The sequence below is a fragment of the Pangasianodon hypophthalmus genome, chromosome 24 (assembly GCF_027358585.1).
Source record: "Pangasianodon hypophthalmus isolate fPanHyp1 chromosome 24, fPanHyp1.pri, whole genome shotgun sequence".
In the NCBI taxonomy this organism is placed as follows: Eukaryota; Metazoa; Chordata; class Actinopteri; order Siluriformes; family Pangasiidae; genus Pangasianodon; species Pangasianodon hypophthalmus.
In genome coordinates this window covers 14,247,052-14,260,884 of record NC_069733.1, presented here as the reverse complement: position 1 = coordinate 14,260,884, position 13,833 = coordinate 14,247,052, and the positions used below count along the sequence as shown (strand labels likewise).

General features: G+C 38.1%; 2 protein-coding genes across 3 annotated transcripts in view; one reads left to right on the top strand and one right to left on the bottom strand.

Moving 5' to 3' along the window:
* The window catches only part of stxbp1b (syntaxin binding protein 1b), a 29,757-nt gene extending 17,498 nt beyond the window's left edge, over positions 1–12,259 (bottom strand). The window contains exons 1-2 of one of the 2 annotated variants that reach the window (XM_053228937.1): positions 9,989–12,259; positions 9,807–9,879 (exon numbers count right to left, since the gene is read on the bottom strand). In XM_053228937.1, coding sequence (XP_053084912.1) covers positions 9,807–9,879; positions 9,989–10,150 — 235 coding nt within the window. In that variant the 5' untranslated portion in view covers positions 10,151–12,259. Of the gene's footprint in view, positions 1–3,803; positions 3,918–9,806; positions 9,880–9,988 lie in introns of those variants that run through there. The other variant, XM_026931388.3, reaches the window with a different exon arrangement.
* The window catches only part of niban2b (niban apoptosis regulator 2b), a 44,214-nt gene continuing 37,652 nt past the window's right edge, over positions 7,272–13,833 (top strand). The window contains exon 1 of the mRNA XM_026931445.3: positions 7,272–7,734. Coding sequence (XP_026787246.3) covers positions 7,680–7,734 — 55 coding nt within the window. The 5' untranslated portion in view covers positions 7,272–7,679. The remainder of the gene's footprint in view (positions 7,735–13,833) is intronic.

The following is a 13,833-nucleotide window of genomic DNA, read 5'->3' as shown; positions in this document are numbered from 1 at the left end:
GCGAAGTCTTGCCATTGTTTGTCTTTGTACATCATCAAGCTTTATATTCACATACAGCTACTTATTCATATACATATACATATGCTGATGTGTTTGACCCGTGCCTGTTTGTCAATTGGTTTGGTTCAAGCTCTACTAAGCTCTTTAACTAATGTATTTATTCATTTTCCATTGAAATAATAGGGAATGGAATATCATGTTTGAGACATGGTCAGGGATGGTACATTGCCTCGTAGGGCATTTGAAAGTGTTGGTATGCGTAATGACAACATGAACACATGTCCTTTGCCGTTTGTCTTAACTTCATTTGTGCTGACATTGTGATATTGTATAAATTTTTTTAATTGCATTGGTATATCTTTGGTGTCATTATTATGGAGAAGAAGGATACACAGTTCTCCAATTAATCTCAGCAAGAATAGCAAAAATAGAAAATATTTGATTTGAGTTTACATCATTTCCATCGTGCTTATGCCACTACGACGCTTCAAATAGATGACATCATTAAAAAAACAAACTCTTATCTAGTTCACTGTGAGACACAACAATCACTGCCCTAATCTCTTTCCAATCCTCTTGCAGAGCTGTCTGTTATTTCTGTTCTCCCTCATTCTCTCTCTCTCTCTCTCTTTCCATTTCTGCCACAATTTTAAATATATTGATTAATTCTAGAAACTGTTTCACTGCTGCTATGCAGACAACATCGATACACATATACAAAAGAAAGCGCTGCATTGAGTTGATGCTTGAATGTAAATTATTTCCACTGGTACTCTTTTGATAGAACAAAGAGCTAAAGGACTCATTTAGGTAATACATATAAAAAGCCTTATTTAAGCTGGGCTATTAAATTTCAAACTACAGCCTACACTTTCTGGCTGAACAAGCCTTCATCAGGGTGTAGATGCCCGTTATGATCCAGTATGCAATCAGTTGAATTAGGAAAAAAAAGTTGAAAACAAAAGTAGACGTTTAACAAAATATCTGCATGATTGCTTAAACAGAAGCAATGTATGTAATGATACAATAGCTACAATAGCTCCCCATCTTATCTTATCCCACAGGATACATCCCAATTGTTGGAGAGCAAGCCAGAAATGTTTAATAGGGTCATTATTTGTCTTTGGGGACTACAAACCTAGAGCTATTTAAATATTTTAATGGATTGCCTGAGGACCTCAGATTATGAAAATGTTGTAATTCTTTCTGAACCCAAGAGGGTCTCCTTGGTTTTTGACTAGACACCAACAAGAAATTAATCAGCCATTAAAAAAAACTGATTTTGAATACTGGATTCTGATTGGTCAGAAGCTCCTGATTCACTTTCTAGAACTGTAGTTATAGTAGTTCTAGCAGCAAGATTATAATCACTTCAGGAGAGAGGGAAAAAAGAGAGGCTGTGGAGGGAATGGCTGATTATAGCTGCTGTAACATAAGTGATAACCAGAACTAACTGAGATGTTCCAAAACATTATATGCAAATATAAACAGAAATTTGTTTATTAATTACTATAAATTGTAATTGTTGACAAATTGCTGTGGCATAAGAGCAATAAAGCACTTGTGGATACGCTGTTATTGGAAAATAATCAACCATCAGCATTACCCAAGTGTTTCATTCCTTACATGATTACTTTTTACTGAATTGCTCCATTATTAATAAGTTGGAGAAAACTCCATAAGAACAGCTTTGGTGAGACTTTTACTCATATCTGTTTCTTCCTAAGACCTTTATTGTTAGAGTGTAATGGTTATAGTTTTGTGTTACCTAGAGACAAAATATATAAATAGTTACTCATTGAAGGCTTCCATTAAAATTAATTGAGTCAATGAGCCATCTTTTATAGGTGATGAAAAATGTCCCACAACATTCACTGAACCCTGTTACCTGAGGAAATTACCCATTGGAAATCTTTGCAATATTCCACAAGTCAAATGTTCAACAGGAAGTTGCATCATCTGAATTTTGTGAAGATCATGGGAAGAAGAAAAGTAAGTTCTCTTGTTCTTTTTTTTTTTTTAATTAATTTTCAATGATATTGTGATACTGACTAACAGGATCACATTGAAAATACAACCATGTTACCCAAATTGTAGAGTGAATGAAAATGACTAGCATGGATGCTAGTTTACCACAATTTTGTCTATTTGCTAATTCCGTGCTAAACCTTGTCATAAAGTAGAGATATTGATGTCTGAGATTGGTTAGCACATTTTTGAATAGTTATATACCTATTTTCTTTGATTCAACATTGAAAAAATGATTAGAAAATAAAGTTTTTATTAATTTTTACAAAAGCTAAATGACACCCCAAACGTTACTCTAATGAATACATTTATGGTGCTGCAACCACTTGATAAATTGATTTCAGTGACTTCAGTGGTGTTATGACAAGACTTAAAGACTACAAAAAGCAGTTTTTTTCTAGGGGATAAAACATTTTATCACAAAACAAAGACACTGAAGTTGAAAAGGTTGCTAATGTTAACTTAAGACTAGTATAACAAAATCTTTCTCCAAACATGAAGCATTAATACAGGTCCAGAGCCTAGCTAGCAGCCCGTCTCATGTCTAATAGCCTTTTGCATCTAAGCATGCTTAGACAAGGACAAAACGGCCCTGACATTCAGGAAGAACAAATAAAAGAGAATTCCAATCCATTTATCCATTTCTTCTGAGTAGAAGGGTGAATTATTATTCTGTTAAAAGTAATTAGTCAGTTTTTTTTTTTTTTTTTTTAGTTTTTTGGGGCAATGGACAATAAAGTGGACCTCCCCTTGTCTGTGGGATAGCACCCTTATTTTTTTTTTTTGTATTTACCACTATAGGCACATTTATAGATTATATTTCTAGATTATTTAGTATAGATACATACTAAACATATCAAATGTAGTCTACTACCTGAGCAGCAAGGATTTTTTTTTTTCCTGAGACTATAGACAAGAATTGTGTCTTTGCACCACATCATGTTGTCTCCTGCTTTATAGGAGAGTAATATTGCACAGTTGATGTAAATGCATGGCCAGTCAGGCTCAAACCCAAACACTTACTCTTCATTCCAGCAGCACTGGCCAGGGTTCGTACTTTAACAAAAACACAGCCGAGCTCTTTCTAATCCGAGGCATAGAGTTGCCAGATTGGAGCTACTGTTTCAAGACCAAACACTAAAGGTTTTCCCAAATCACTAAACCAAACTGTGCATTTTCAAATGGAATGGTATGCCATGAAAACTACAATGATCAAAAATAAGCTTTAAAAAAGCATTATTTTTCCTCAAGCCCAGTGGGATTGAAAATAGGGCGCAAAGTTAACAATCTGGCAACAGCGCACGCGGATTAGTGCGAGTGTGCATCCGCTTTATCAGCTGGACATGGAAATGAACACTGGCAACAACAAGCCTTAATAATGAAAGGCATTATAAGGGACTAAACTTTTATGTTCAATACACCAGAATAGTGCTGGTGCGTAATGCGCAGTGATTACTAATTAAACTGACATATTAATTAACACAATTAATAAATAAATATGCTATTTTAGTCTTCATTATTGCCATGTGAAATAAATAAATGTAGACAGTCTAGTCTTCTGTATAATATGATCTCTTTGCGTGTTGTTTTAGGACAGTCTGTCCAGGTATTTCGGATTTCATTATTTGTTGGCGCAGAAACGCACAGAACGCTACTCCAAATCCACTACAGCTTTACACATCAACACAATGAAGTTCAACAGCATTTCACTGAATTTAAAACATGCATAAAAATAAACCTTGATTGATTTCAAAGCGTCTGTGCTGAAGACTTACTTTCTCCGACAATCGCTTTCAGCCCGAGAGGAGCCATGATCCACAGTCTGACTATTCCTCTGTCTCTATTCCTCTATTCTCTCTCTCTCTCTCTCTCTCTCTGTAATCCCTATCAGAATCCAAGCTCTTCACAAATCTCCTGTTGAGGCACCACATCATTCTATGATGCGCCACCACCACCAACAACAACAACAACAATATTATTATTATTATTATTATTATTATTATTATTAATTACCATCATCATCATCATCTCTCTATTATACTTTTAGTACACACTTAATCCTGTTCAGGGCTACAGTGTATCCAGAGCCTATCCCGGGAACACCAGTTGCGAGGCAGGGATACACCCTGGATGGGACGCCAGTCCATCACAGGACACCATGTTCACACACATTCACCCACTCACTCACCCAGTCATCTTGTGGCATGCAACCAAAGTAGCCATAGACAAATAGACTTCATGTGTAAACTATAATGAACTTTCGAGGTTACACAATTGTACTTTTTGACCATATAATGTACAGTTTAGTAGGGAATTATTTATAATCGCACTATCCGTTGTCACCCAGATGAGGATGGGTTTCCTGTAGGGTCTGGTTCCTCTCGAGGTTTCTTCCTCATATCGTCTCAGGGAGTTTTTCCTTGCCACCGTCGCCTCTTAGGGTTAAATTCATAAATTAAAAAATTTATATCCTGAATTTATACATTGCTGTAAAGCTACTTTGAGACAATGTCCATTGTTAAAAGCATTCTACAAATAAAATTGATTTGAATTGAATTGAACCATAGGAATTTTACAATTTCCAGAAGAAAGAGGGAGACAATGTAGCATAGGTTATATCCCGGGTGCAGGATTTGATGTCTCACCTAGAATGACTACTTGTACCTCAGCATCCTCCTCAGATGGTGCTGGAATATTGGCAGGATAAAAAACTACATTCGTCTCTGATTCTCCCCCTAACCATGGCACTTCTGAATTCTTGATTCTGCTTGGTCAGCTCTGAGAGTAGGTCCGACTGCCAGGCTTGTAGAAATGTGCTTGTCATAAAATCATATGATATGGTTTCTACGGGAATAACTTAGACAGGTACTTGTATGACAAACTACACCCTATAATTATTGATATGCTAAGGATTTCTCTAAAGAGACTTTTATTTAACATTTATGGAAGGAGTCTCCAGTGTCAGTGCTTTGTAACAGTCAGAGGCAAAGCTGCCACTTTAATTCTCCACTTTTAAGGGCATGTTCATAAGGACTTTTTGGTAGGCTATATAAAAATTGCATTCTGCTGGTATGCTGTAGGGGTGTTTGTGGGCAAGGATCATCAGTATTAGGTAGGAGGGACACAACAAAATTTGCATTGTTGAAATATGCAATTCACATTGTGTAATTCAGCAGTCTATCTATTTATTATATGATTATGCATCTATTGAAATTGCACTATTTAAACACCAGAGGTCCCAATCTGCACAACCCACAGCGTTAATATATACAGCACATTGGGCCCGACAGCTCCAGACCACAACAACCGTCATGCATTACACGTTATACCCTTACACAACCACATTATAACAGTTGCAAAAGCACTCTTCAGTAGCTTTCAAATGACACCGTCCCTGCACCTCTGCAATCTCACGGAAACATCTCACGGAAGTTGGCATTTTAGCCGACTTTGGAGCTCTGTTTCTGGTTACAATGACAACTCAGGCACTGCTACGGAGCTCATTATTTTTCAATAGATCATATTCCCCAAGTCATAATCACATTTTGGGGAGAATTTATTTATTTATTTATAAAGATATGGTGAACCAAAATTACAAAATTTTACAAAATTAAACCTCTGATCATAGCAATTTGGGATATATTTTGGATATACAGACAAAAATACACATTGTTTTGCATTGTTCATGATTCAGAAATTAAAAAAGGAGTCTTTTCAGTCATAATTTTTCCTTATTTAAATTTTGTTCAGAATATTTTGAGAATTGAATCTAATTGTGACCTGAGTATATTGTTTCACCCCTAGGTGAAACATGTGTTGCACAGATCTGGATTTGAATGACAATTAGCTATAGCTTCATCTTCCTCAAAATGGACACAAAAGGGCATTGCTGTAACAGAAATTTTGATGGATACCATATCATTGTGAACATGTCTTAACACTGTTATGTTTAGGATGAAACTGAAACCCCATCTGTGATTAAAGGGTGGGTTTAAATTGATTCTTTCTCTCTCTCTCTCTCTCTCTCTCTCTGTCTCTCTCATAATAAAACTCGACCTTGGCCATAAGCCCTGGTCCTAAGAAAGGCAGGGCCTTAATAAAACTCCATCAATCAGAGATGAGGGTGTGTCACATACACGCCATTTTATTAGTCCATTACTCACTACAACCACCAGATGGCGCCAAATTCACATTTTATCCTTTAAGGTCCCACGTGTAGTCTATTTTAAGGATTTTGCAAGTATTTTGATGTCAAGACTTGTCCATAAGGCTTAATTTACATTTGAGGGAACAATATATTACTCAGAGGAATGCATTGTTGTTCTTCTAGTGTGACATACCATGCAACAAGGTAGTTGTGTAGTTATTTATGTAGTTAGTTATGTAGTTATCAACCAAACCTTTGTGATGAAATGGAAGCTCCACCCATGATTAAAGGGTGCGGTTAAATATATACACTCTCTCTTTCTCTCTCTCTCTCTTCTCTCTCATACTAAAACTCGACCTTGGCCATAAGCACTAGTCCTAAGAAAGGCAGGGCCTTCATAAAAGCCCATCAATCATGATGAGATGAGGTGTCACATACATGCCATTTTATTAGTCCATTACTCACTACAACCACCAGATGGCGCCAAATTCACATTTTAGCCTTTACAGCTTAGCTAGGAACCCACGTGTAGGCTATTTCGAGTATTTTGCAAGTGTTCTGATGTCAAGACTTGTCAATATCGACATGAATTTCGTTATTATTATTATAGTGATATGTTGTAGAACACGTTTAAGGCCTAATTTACATTTGAGGGAACAACATATTATTTATTATTATTTGCATTGTTGTTCTTCTAGTGTGACATACCATGCAACAAGGTAGCTGTGTAGTAATTTATCTTTAATACTTGAATTGTAAACTTAAGGCAGTGCTCATAAGGACATTTTGGTAGGCGTAAAACGCATTTATGTGCAGTGGTGGTGTGTTTGTATGTTTGTGTGTGTTTGTAGGAGGGGAATAATATTAAGTGAAATTTTATATATATAGTAAGAGAAAGTTTAGATATTTAGATTTGAATGACAACCATGGATTTGTTTCTACTTTGTTTTCCTCAAAACCTCAAAAACTGTGTGAATGACTGAATCCTTGTACCCTGTCCTTGTTACGTCACTACACGTTACGTCAAAGCTCAACTCTGGTCAACTCGTTTTTTTTTTTGGACTAAGGCGCGTAGCCTGTATTTTGCGCATGGGCATGCAATGGTGAGAGCTTTCCATCAACCATGCCTTTGTGAACGCGTCCTAACTCAGTTATGTTTCGGATGAAACTGAAGCTCCACCCGTGATTAAAGGGTGGGGTTAAATATACTCTCTCTCTTTCTCTTCTGTCTTTCTCTCTCCCATACTAAACCTCCACCTTTGCCATAAGCACTGGTCCTAAGAAAGGCAGGGCCTTAATAAAACCCCATCAATCAGAGTTGAGGGTGTGTCACACACACGCTTCATGATGAACTGAGCTTTCTTTCCTTCTGATTCACTTCATCGTTTCTGGCTTGAGTAAGCGTCTGGCTTTGTGTTTCAGCGCAGGGGGGAAAAAAGTAGCAGCTGCTCTTTAAAAGTTTTCTGCAACTGAAGCGACTGGATATATCGCTGATTTGGTCGCCATGGGGGATGTGATCTCAAGCTACCTGGATGAGAGCAAACGGGAGATCATTACAGGTGAGTGTTTCTTTCCAGATCCAGAACCAAACAAACAACCAAACAAGCAACCAACACGCTGCATCCCATCCCATGCCATGCCATGCTCTGCGTTTGCGCTAAAGGTGTGGATCACCTTTGATAGATTTCCATGTCTCTCAGTCTGATTGCCAAAATGACCTCATTTCCTAACACACTACTTTGTGCACTACTTGGACTCTTTTTAATGCCTAGTGTCCAGGGAGTGTGGATCCGACTAGGACGCGGTGTTGGTGCGCTTTTCAGTGCGGCGACGTGGCGCGCTTTTTCTCTTTCCTTTAAAAAAAAAGGCACTGGAAAAGTGTTTAACAGATTCTCCACTTATCCAGGGATTGGGTTTCAGCCTTTTTCAGAGTTACCCAGCTCATTTTTTTGGCCACGGGATTAAAACCGACACACTTGCATGAGTCACCTGAGCAGCTGGAGCCACAGTTTCCTCAAACTCTGCTTGCTGTAATGAGGTTTCCAGGGGAAGCTGATACATTGCTCATGCAGCATTATTGCAGTGCTGTTGGCCTTTATGCAAATAAATACAAATGTTTTTTTCTGATCTGATGTGCTCATCCAGTCTAAACCATTCCAGATCAGAGTCTGTGGGTGTTTCATGAATCACAGTATGATCCAGCATGCATAAACCATTTTAGCCAGAACACTGAAGGTCAATCTTTAACCATGTCTGAGCAAAGGTTTGCTAATGTGTGTGTGGTGTCCTCCAAGGTATATCATAATCTTAATATGTAGTGCTATAATCACATTATGCCTTGCTTGATAAATGGTAGATCATTAATTAATTACAGATCAATATTCACATATTACTTTAGTAATATAATCCAGATCTGGGCAGGATTTTTGATCTCTGGTGGGTTTTAGGGAGGGAATGAGTAAAGCGTATTGCATTTAAACGTGTATTTAAGACGACATCTCAGGAATTCGTGGATTTACCACTGTGAGGGAGGAGTGTGTCTGGATAGTACATCACTCGACACGTCTCTTGCAGGGGTTGTTTGGACATACTCCAGGCACTGGCTTTAAAGGTTCTGCCAAAAATGCAATTTCCATTTACAATTTTGTCCAAAATGTAGCTGATCAGCCAGGATGTTTAGTTTGCTTCCAATCCAGTTGGAACAATGTTATCATTCAAGAGGTGGCACAGCAGGTGATGTTGTGGCCTCACTGCTTCAAGGTCCTGGGTTTGATCCTGAGCTATGTGGAGTTTCGCATGTTCTCTCCTTATCCATGCTGGTTTTCTGATGGTTCTTGCAAAGGTTTCCTCCCACTGTCCAAAAAACATGCTGGTGCCTCTAAATTGACCCTACTTGTGAGCAATTGTGCAAATGGGTGTATTTGAGATGCCCGGAGACAGACTGAGGTTCCATGCAGGGTGCATCCCAGTCTACCACACACACACTTTTCCCTGTATAGGGTCTGTATGTACCGTGACAAGATAAAATTGCTCATGCAGATGAATTATCATGTCCAGTTGTGTCAGACTTTGGCCCACAAGTCCTCCCTGAATTTTAGAGTGATGCCAGACTATGTTCTGACAAATAAAGTGATTCCAGTTTCCACAGTTCCAAGATGGCTGCTACTACTCTACAGCTATCAGACAGACTTTTGTCCAGTTTTACTCATAACTGTATGAAATATAGTGACAGAAACCACATAAGCATACAATGTATGAGACTTAATTCAATAAGGTTTGAGGCAATATATACCATTTGCATGATGCTAAAATGGAGACTACAAGTTTTCCTTAAAGTAGAAAGGTTTTGACACCAACATCTCTTAGATGATTGACTACATTGTGGAAAAGAAGAAAATAATGTAAACTTAATTTTTGGCCTGATTATTGCCTGGTGCCTGGAAACAGCAGTGGGGGTTTGTTGGGATGCAGCTTCAAAAGTCACTTCCTGTCCCTGATATGACTGGACAATGGCCAGAACATTGTGAATAAGCCATAACTGAACATTTAGATCAAGTACTTGCAGTTTTGTCGTCTTCAGTCTTCAGACCACAAAATCCAAGACTAAACGTCAAGAATTATTCATTCTTACCGTCCTCTGTTGGCTTAGACGATGAGGTCATCATCCAGAGAAGTATAGGAATAGAAGCTGACCCCAACACTTCCTGTGTAGTTACCCAAGAGCTTTTAGGTTTTTGGCTTATTTTATACAAAGCACTCATTACTGCCAGATTAGGCAGAATCTAATTTGGAGCTTGTTACACTGGAATTTACCTCCATATGCAGCTTTAAAAGGTCACAGGTCAAAAGTAAGACAGAGCTTTGACAGGAAATACCAGAGTAGTGTGTTTGCCCCAAGGCTAAATGTTTTTGCGGGGCACTAATAGGGAGGGAGCGTGCTGCTTCATGAAGCAGGACTCTAACTGTCTTATACATGCATAATTCTTGCTAAATGTTGGACATCTTATGCAATACCACATGAAGTCACAGCATGATCACTTTTATCTGTATAGCCCTCAAAGTGTAGGAGAATGGCTGTGTTTTGTTCATTTTTGACCAGTGAGCAAATTCTTAGTCACCCACGGGGTTGATTGGAAGTCACTCAAAAATGACATGCTGTAGAAATCCTTCAGCTGGAATGTCAAAAGAATTGTAAAAATGTAGCCTCTAAACCTAGAAAGAGGATTATGAGCAGAAGAAATGGGAATGAGCCATGCCATATCCCAGATAACGCCTTCATTAATGTATATCAGTGTATTGTGTTTGGAAGTTTCCGTGATGAGGTCAAGCTTGTGCTCAGTGCTAGAGTCAGCACTGGTGAGGCTCTCAGGACAATTAGTGCATGTGAAGAGCTCAGCAAATTAACGAGCAAGCGTCCGGACAAAAACAAGGCCTGCATTAAGCAGCTGATAAGCACCAGCTTGTGGAATAGTGGAATGATCAGATAGGGGCGTCTCTACCTTTAATTTCCCATGTGGAATTTGGTGTAAACTTCAGTTTTTCACTCATATCCCTGTGCTAAAATAGTTGCCCCAAGGCTAACTGTACTTTTACATAATTACATACCTCTTAGGTTTAGTGTGTCCTTTTTTATGGCTATTATCATTTGAACACCCATCTTGTAAAACCCAGAGTTAAAATGCACCCAGAGACTGGTGGTTATGTTCAAAGTCTTATTTTTATATATGATCTTCATGTTGAACTCAGCATTCTTTCCACAGAAGAGCTTAATTTTTCTGTTTCTGTGCTTTAAAATAAGACATAATTTAATTGTCATTTGATTGACTATGCCGTCTGAAGAGTTAGCTGGAAATCCCGCACACTAACTGATCCATCATTTTTCAAGTTTCTGCCTGCATTTCTGTGAAAACCGAAATGAATTCTGCAAAGAAGTATTGTTTTTTGGAAAATATGATACTAGAGGAGGCAGCAGTAAGTGAGTACAGTGGGTCTGGGGCTAACCTAAAGGCACTTTGTTCAAAGCCTGAAACTTCATTTGGGATTTCCTGCTTGCAGAGAGAGCTGATCTCCCTCAGGAGCGCAGGCTTGAAATGAATTTACCAGCACACGGATGCTCAGTTTGCTGACTGCAGTAATTCTACAGAATCCACAGGCTCATTATAGAATACCTCTGAATATATCATTTTAACCATTAAAATAATGTCATTTAATAAACTGTTTGGTTAGTCATAAAATGGCTTAAGGACATCTCTGCACTTTTATTCTCATAAAAAAATATTAAAAGCTAGGAATGTACATGAAAATGGTGTTTGGAGAGACCTCCATGTCCTCCTAGTATTTCCAGAACGAGTCAGCTAGCTGATGAACTAGCATCTGTTTGTTGACACAAGTGGGGTGTTGGTATCTGAGTCACAATGTGCATTGTCGTGTTCTCAGCTATTTTATTTACCAGTATCCAAATCTGTGCAAATACACCATAACATACAACTACCATTAGCTGTGTAGTACGTAAGCTTTGAAGCTAGAGGTTTCTAGGTATTATGATATCCATTAATCTCAGACTTGACTGGTCCAAAGCTGCACAACTTATATTTTGACCGGTGTTGCACTTTTCACTGGAAAGTAGATAATTCATGCTCAAAAAAGTCACTAGAATTCACTAGATGACATCATCCACTAATTTCCATATTCACTGAATTGTCATGTTCAGTTGCATATCAAAACATATTACATGAAGATTTTCTGAAGACGTTTCAAGGCGTCTTTAGTCATGGCACCATACTACTGTAATTCCTGTCAAGAAAAGCGACAAGAATCAGTGGCAGTGAGGAGTTGGGACATAGACACAAAGGAAACAATAACTTGCTTTTATTACTTGTAAATATCACCAAGAGAGATTAAAACAAAGATCTAAGAAGTGCGTTGGTGGGACAAACATTTCTTATCAGTGTTTGAACAATGGTGAGAAGTGATTGATCATTGGGAACGGTGGTGATCGAGGATAGGTTGTTGAACTATACTAATCAGTGATTGGTTGTTGGGAACAATGCTAATCGGTTATTGGTCTTTGGGAACAATGGTTATTAGAGATTATTCTTCGGGAGTAATAGTGATCAGTGTTTGGTTGTTGGGAACAATGGTGATTAGTGATAGGTTGTTGGGAATAATACGAATCAGTGTTGGTCTTTGGGAACAAGGTTGGTGAGTGATTGTTCATTGAGAACAATAGTGACTGGTCATTAGGAACAATGGTGATTAGTGATGTGAGATGGAGAGCCATATTGAATGCAGGAGAGTCTCTGGCATCTGCTCAAAAAGTCTCTAGATTTGTCTCTAGGCAGTTTTTTTTTTTTTTTTTTTTAAATAAGCTCGCTAATGGTGTTGTATGAAATGCGTCACCACCCCAAGCACAAAAGTTGCAAAATCAGCAAAGCTGTTCCAAAGCTGTTCAACTTAGCTTGTAACTATAGTAGTATCAAAAAAGTCTTGGTTTTAAATGGGGGGAAAAATGAGATACTTGTGTTATGTTTACACATTCGACCCAAACATTGGTCTATACAATCAGCCAACCAGGAGAAATTAAACATTTTATCTTTATTTTTGTGTACAGGGCCAAATTAAACTGCTGTTAGAAGTACCTCTTGTCTGAGGGTAGTTAGGACTGCAGGGTGGATGGGCCTGCACAGCGCTCCAAATGTTGCGTAGATTATTACAGTCTCAGTAGGGCTGATTATTCTATTTTCATAGCATTTGTATAAATTGCGCAAGACGTGGAGGTGAGTGTGGGACCTGGGAACAAAGATGTACTGAGAGAGGATCTATTTATATGTTTATATTTGTCGTTTGGTTTTAAAACATCACTTGCTGGATGAAAATGGTCCTTTTTCACTTACTGGTTAATACTGGTTAGTGTTAGGCAGGGACGAAGTGCGTCACAGAGTATTCTAAGTATCACATGAAACTAAGTCACTTTGTGACTCACACACACACACACACACACACACACACACACACACACACACACACACACACACACACACACACACACACACTTTTAGTCTCTCCCATTCCCGAGGCCCTTCTCATGAACTGTAGTCCCTGCTTTGTAACACTGTGTATTGTTCTCCAGTACTTTTATATCTCAAACCCTATTTATACTCAACTCTGAATAAATACAGTGCCCTCTGTAACTATTGGCACCCTTCATACAAATGAGAAAAAATGATCAATAAAAAGAATAACGCATTCAAGAAGTTATATTTTTAAGTAGTGCACATACTGCTATCAAAATTATCTGTACCCTTACAATTAATATTTTACTTTTAATAAAAGGAAACTTCCTGGTGTAGGGTTGAAACTTTTAAGCATTCATCGTAAAAGGGGTTCTACTTGGACTTTGAAGGGAAACTCAGTTGCAGAATTGAATCTCTTAGGGTTCTTGGCATTCTAACAGGTTTCTGCTTGGAAGTTATCTGAAAGGAAAACTGTTATAGCAGTCTAAATTGATTTTTAGCATTTCAAATTGTTCTAGTTGGAACATTCTCTGAAAGGAAAACTCCACTGTAAGGGTGAACCATTAAGGGTTCTTAGCATTCCAAAGGGGTTCTCTGAAGGGGAGAAACAGTTGTAGGGTTGAATTTTGTACTTCTACTTCTAGA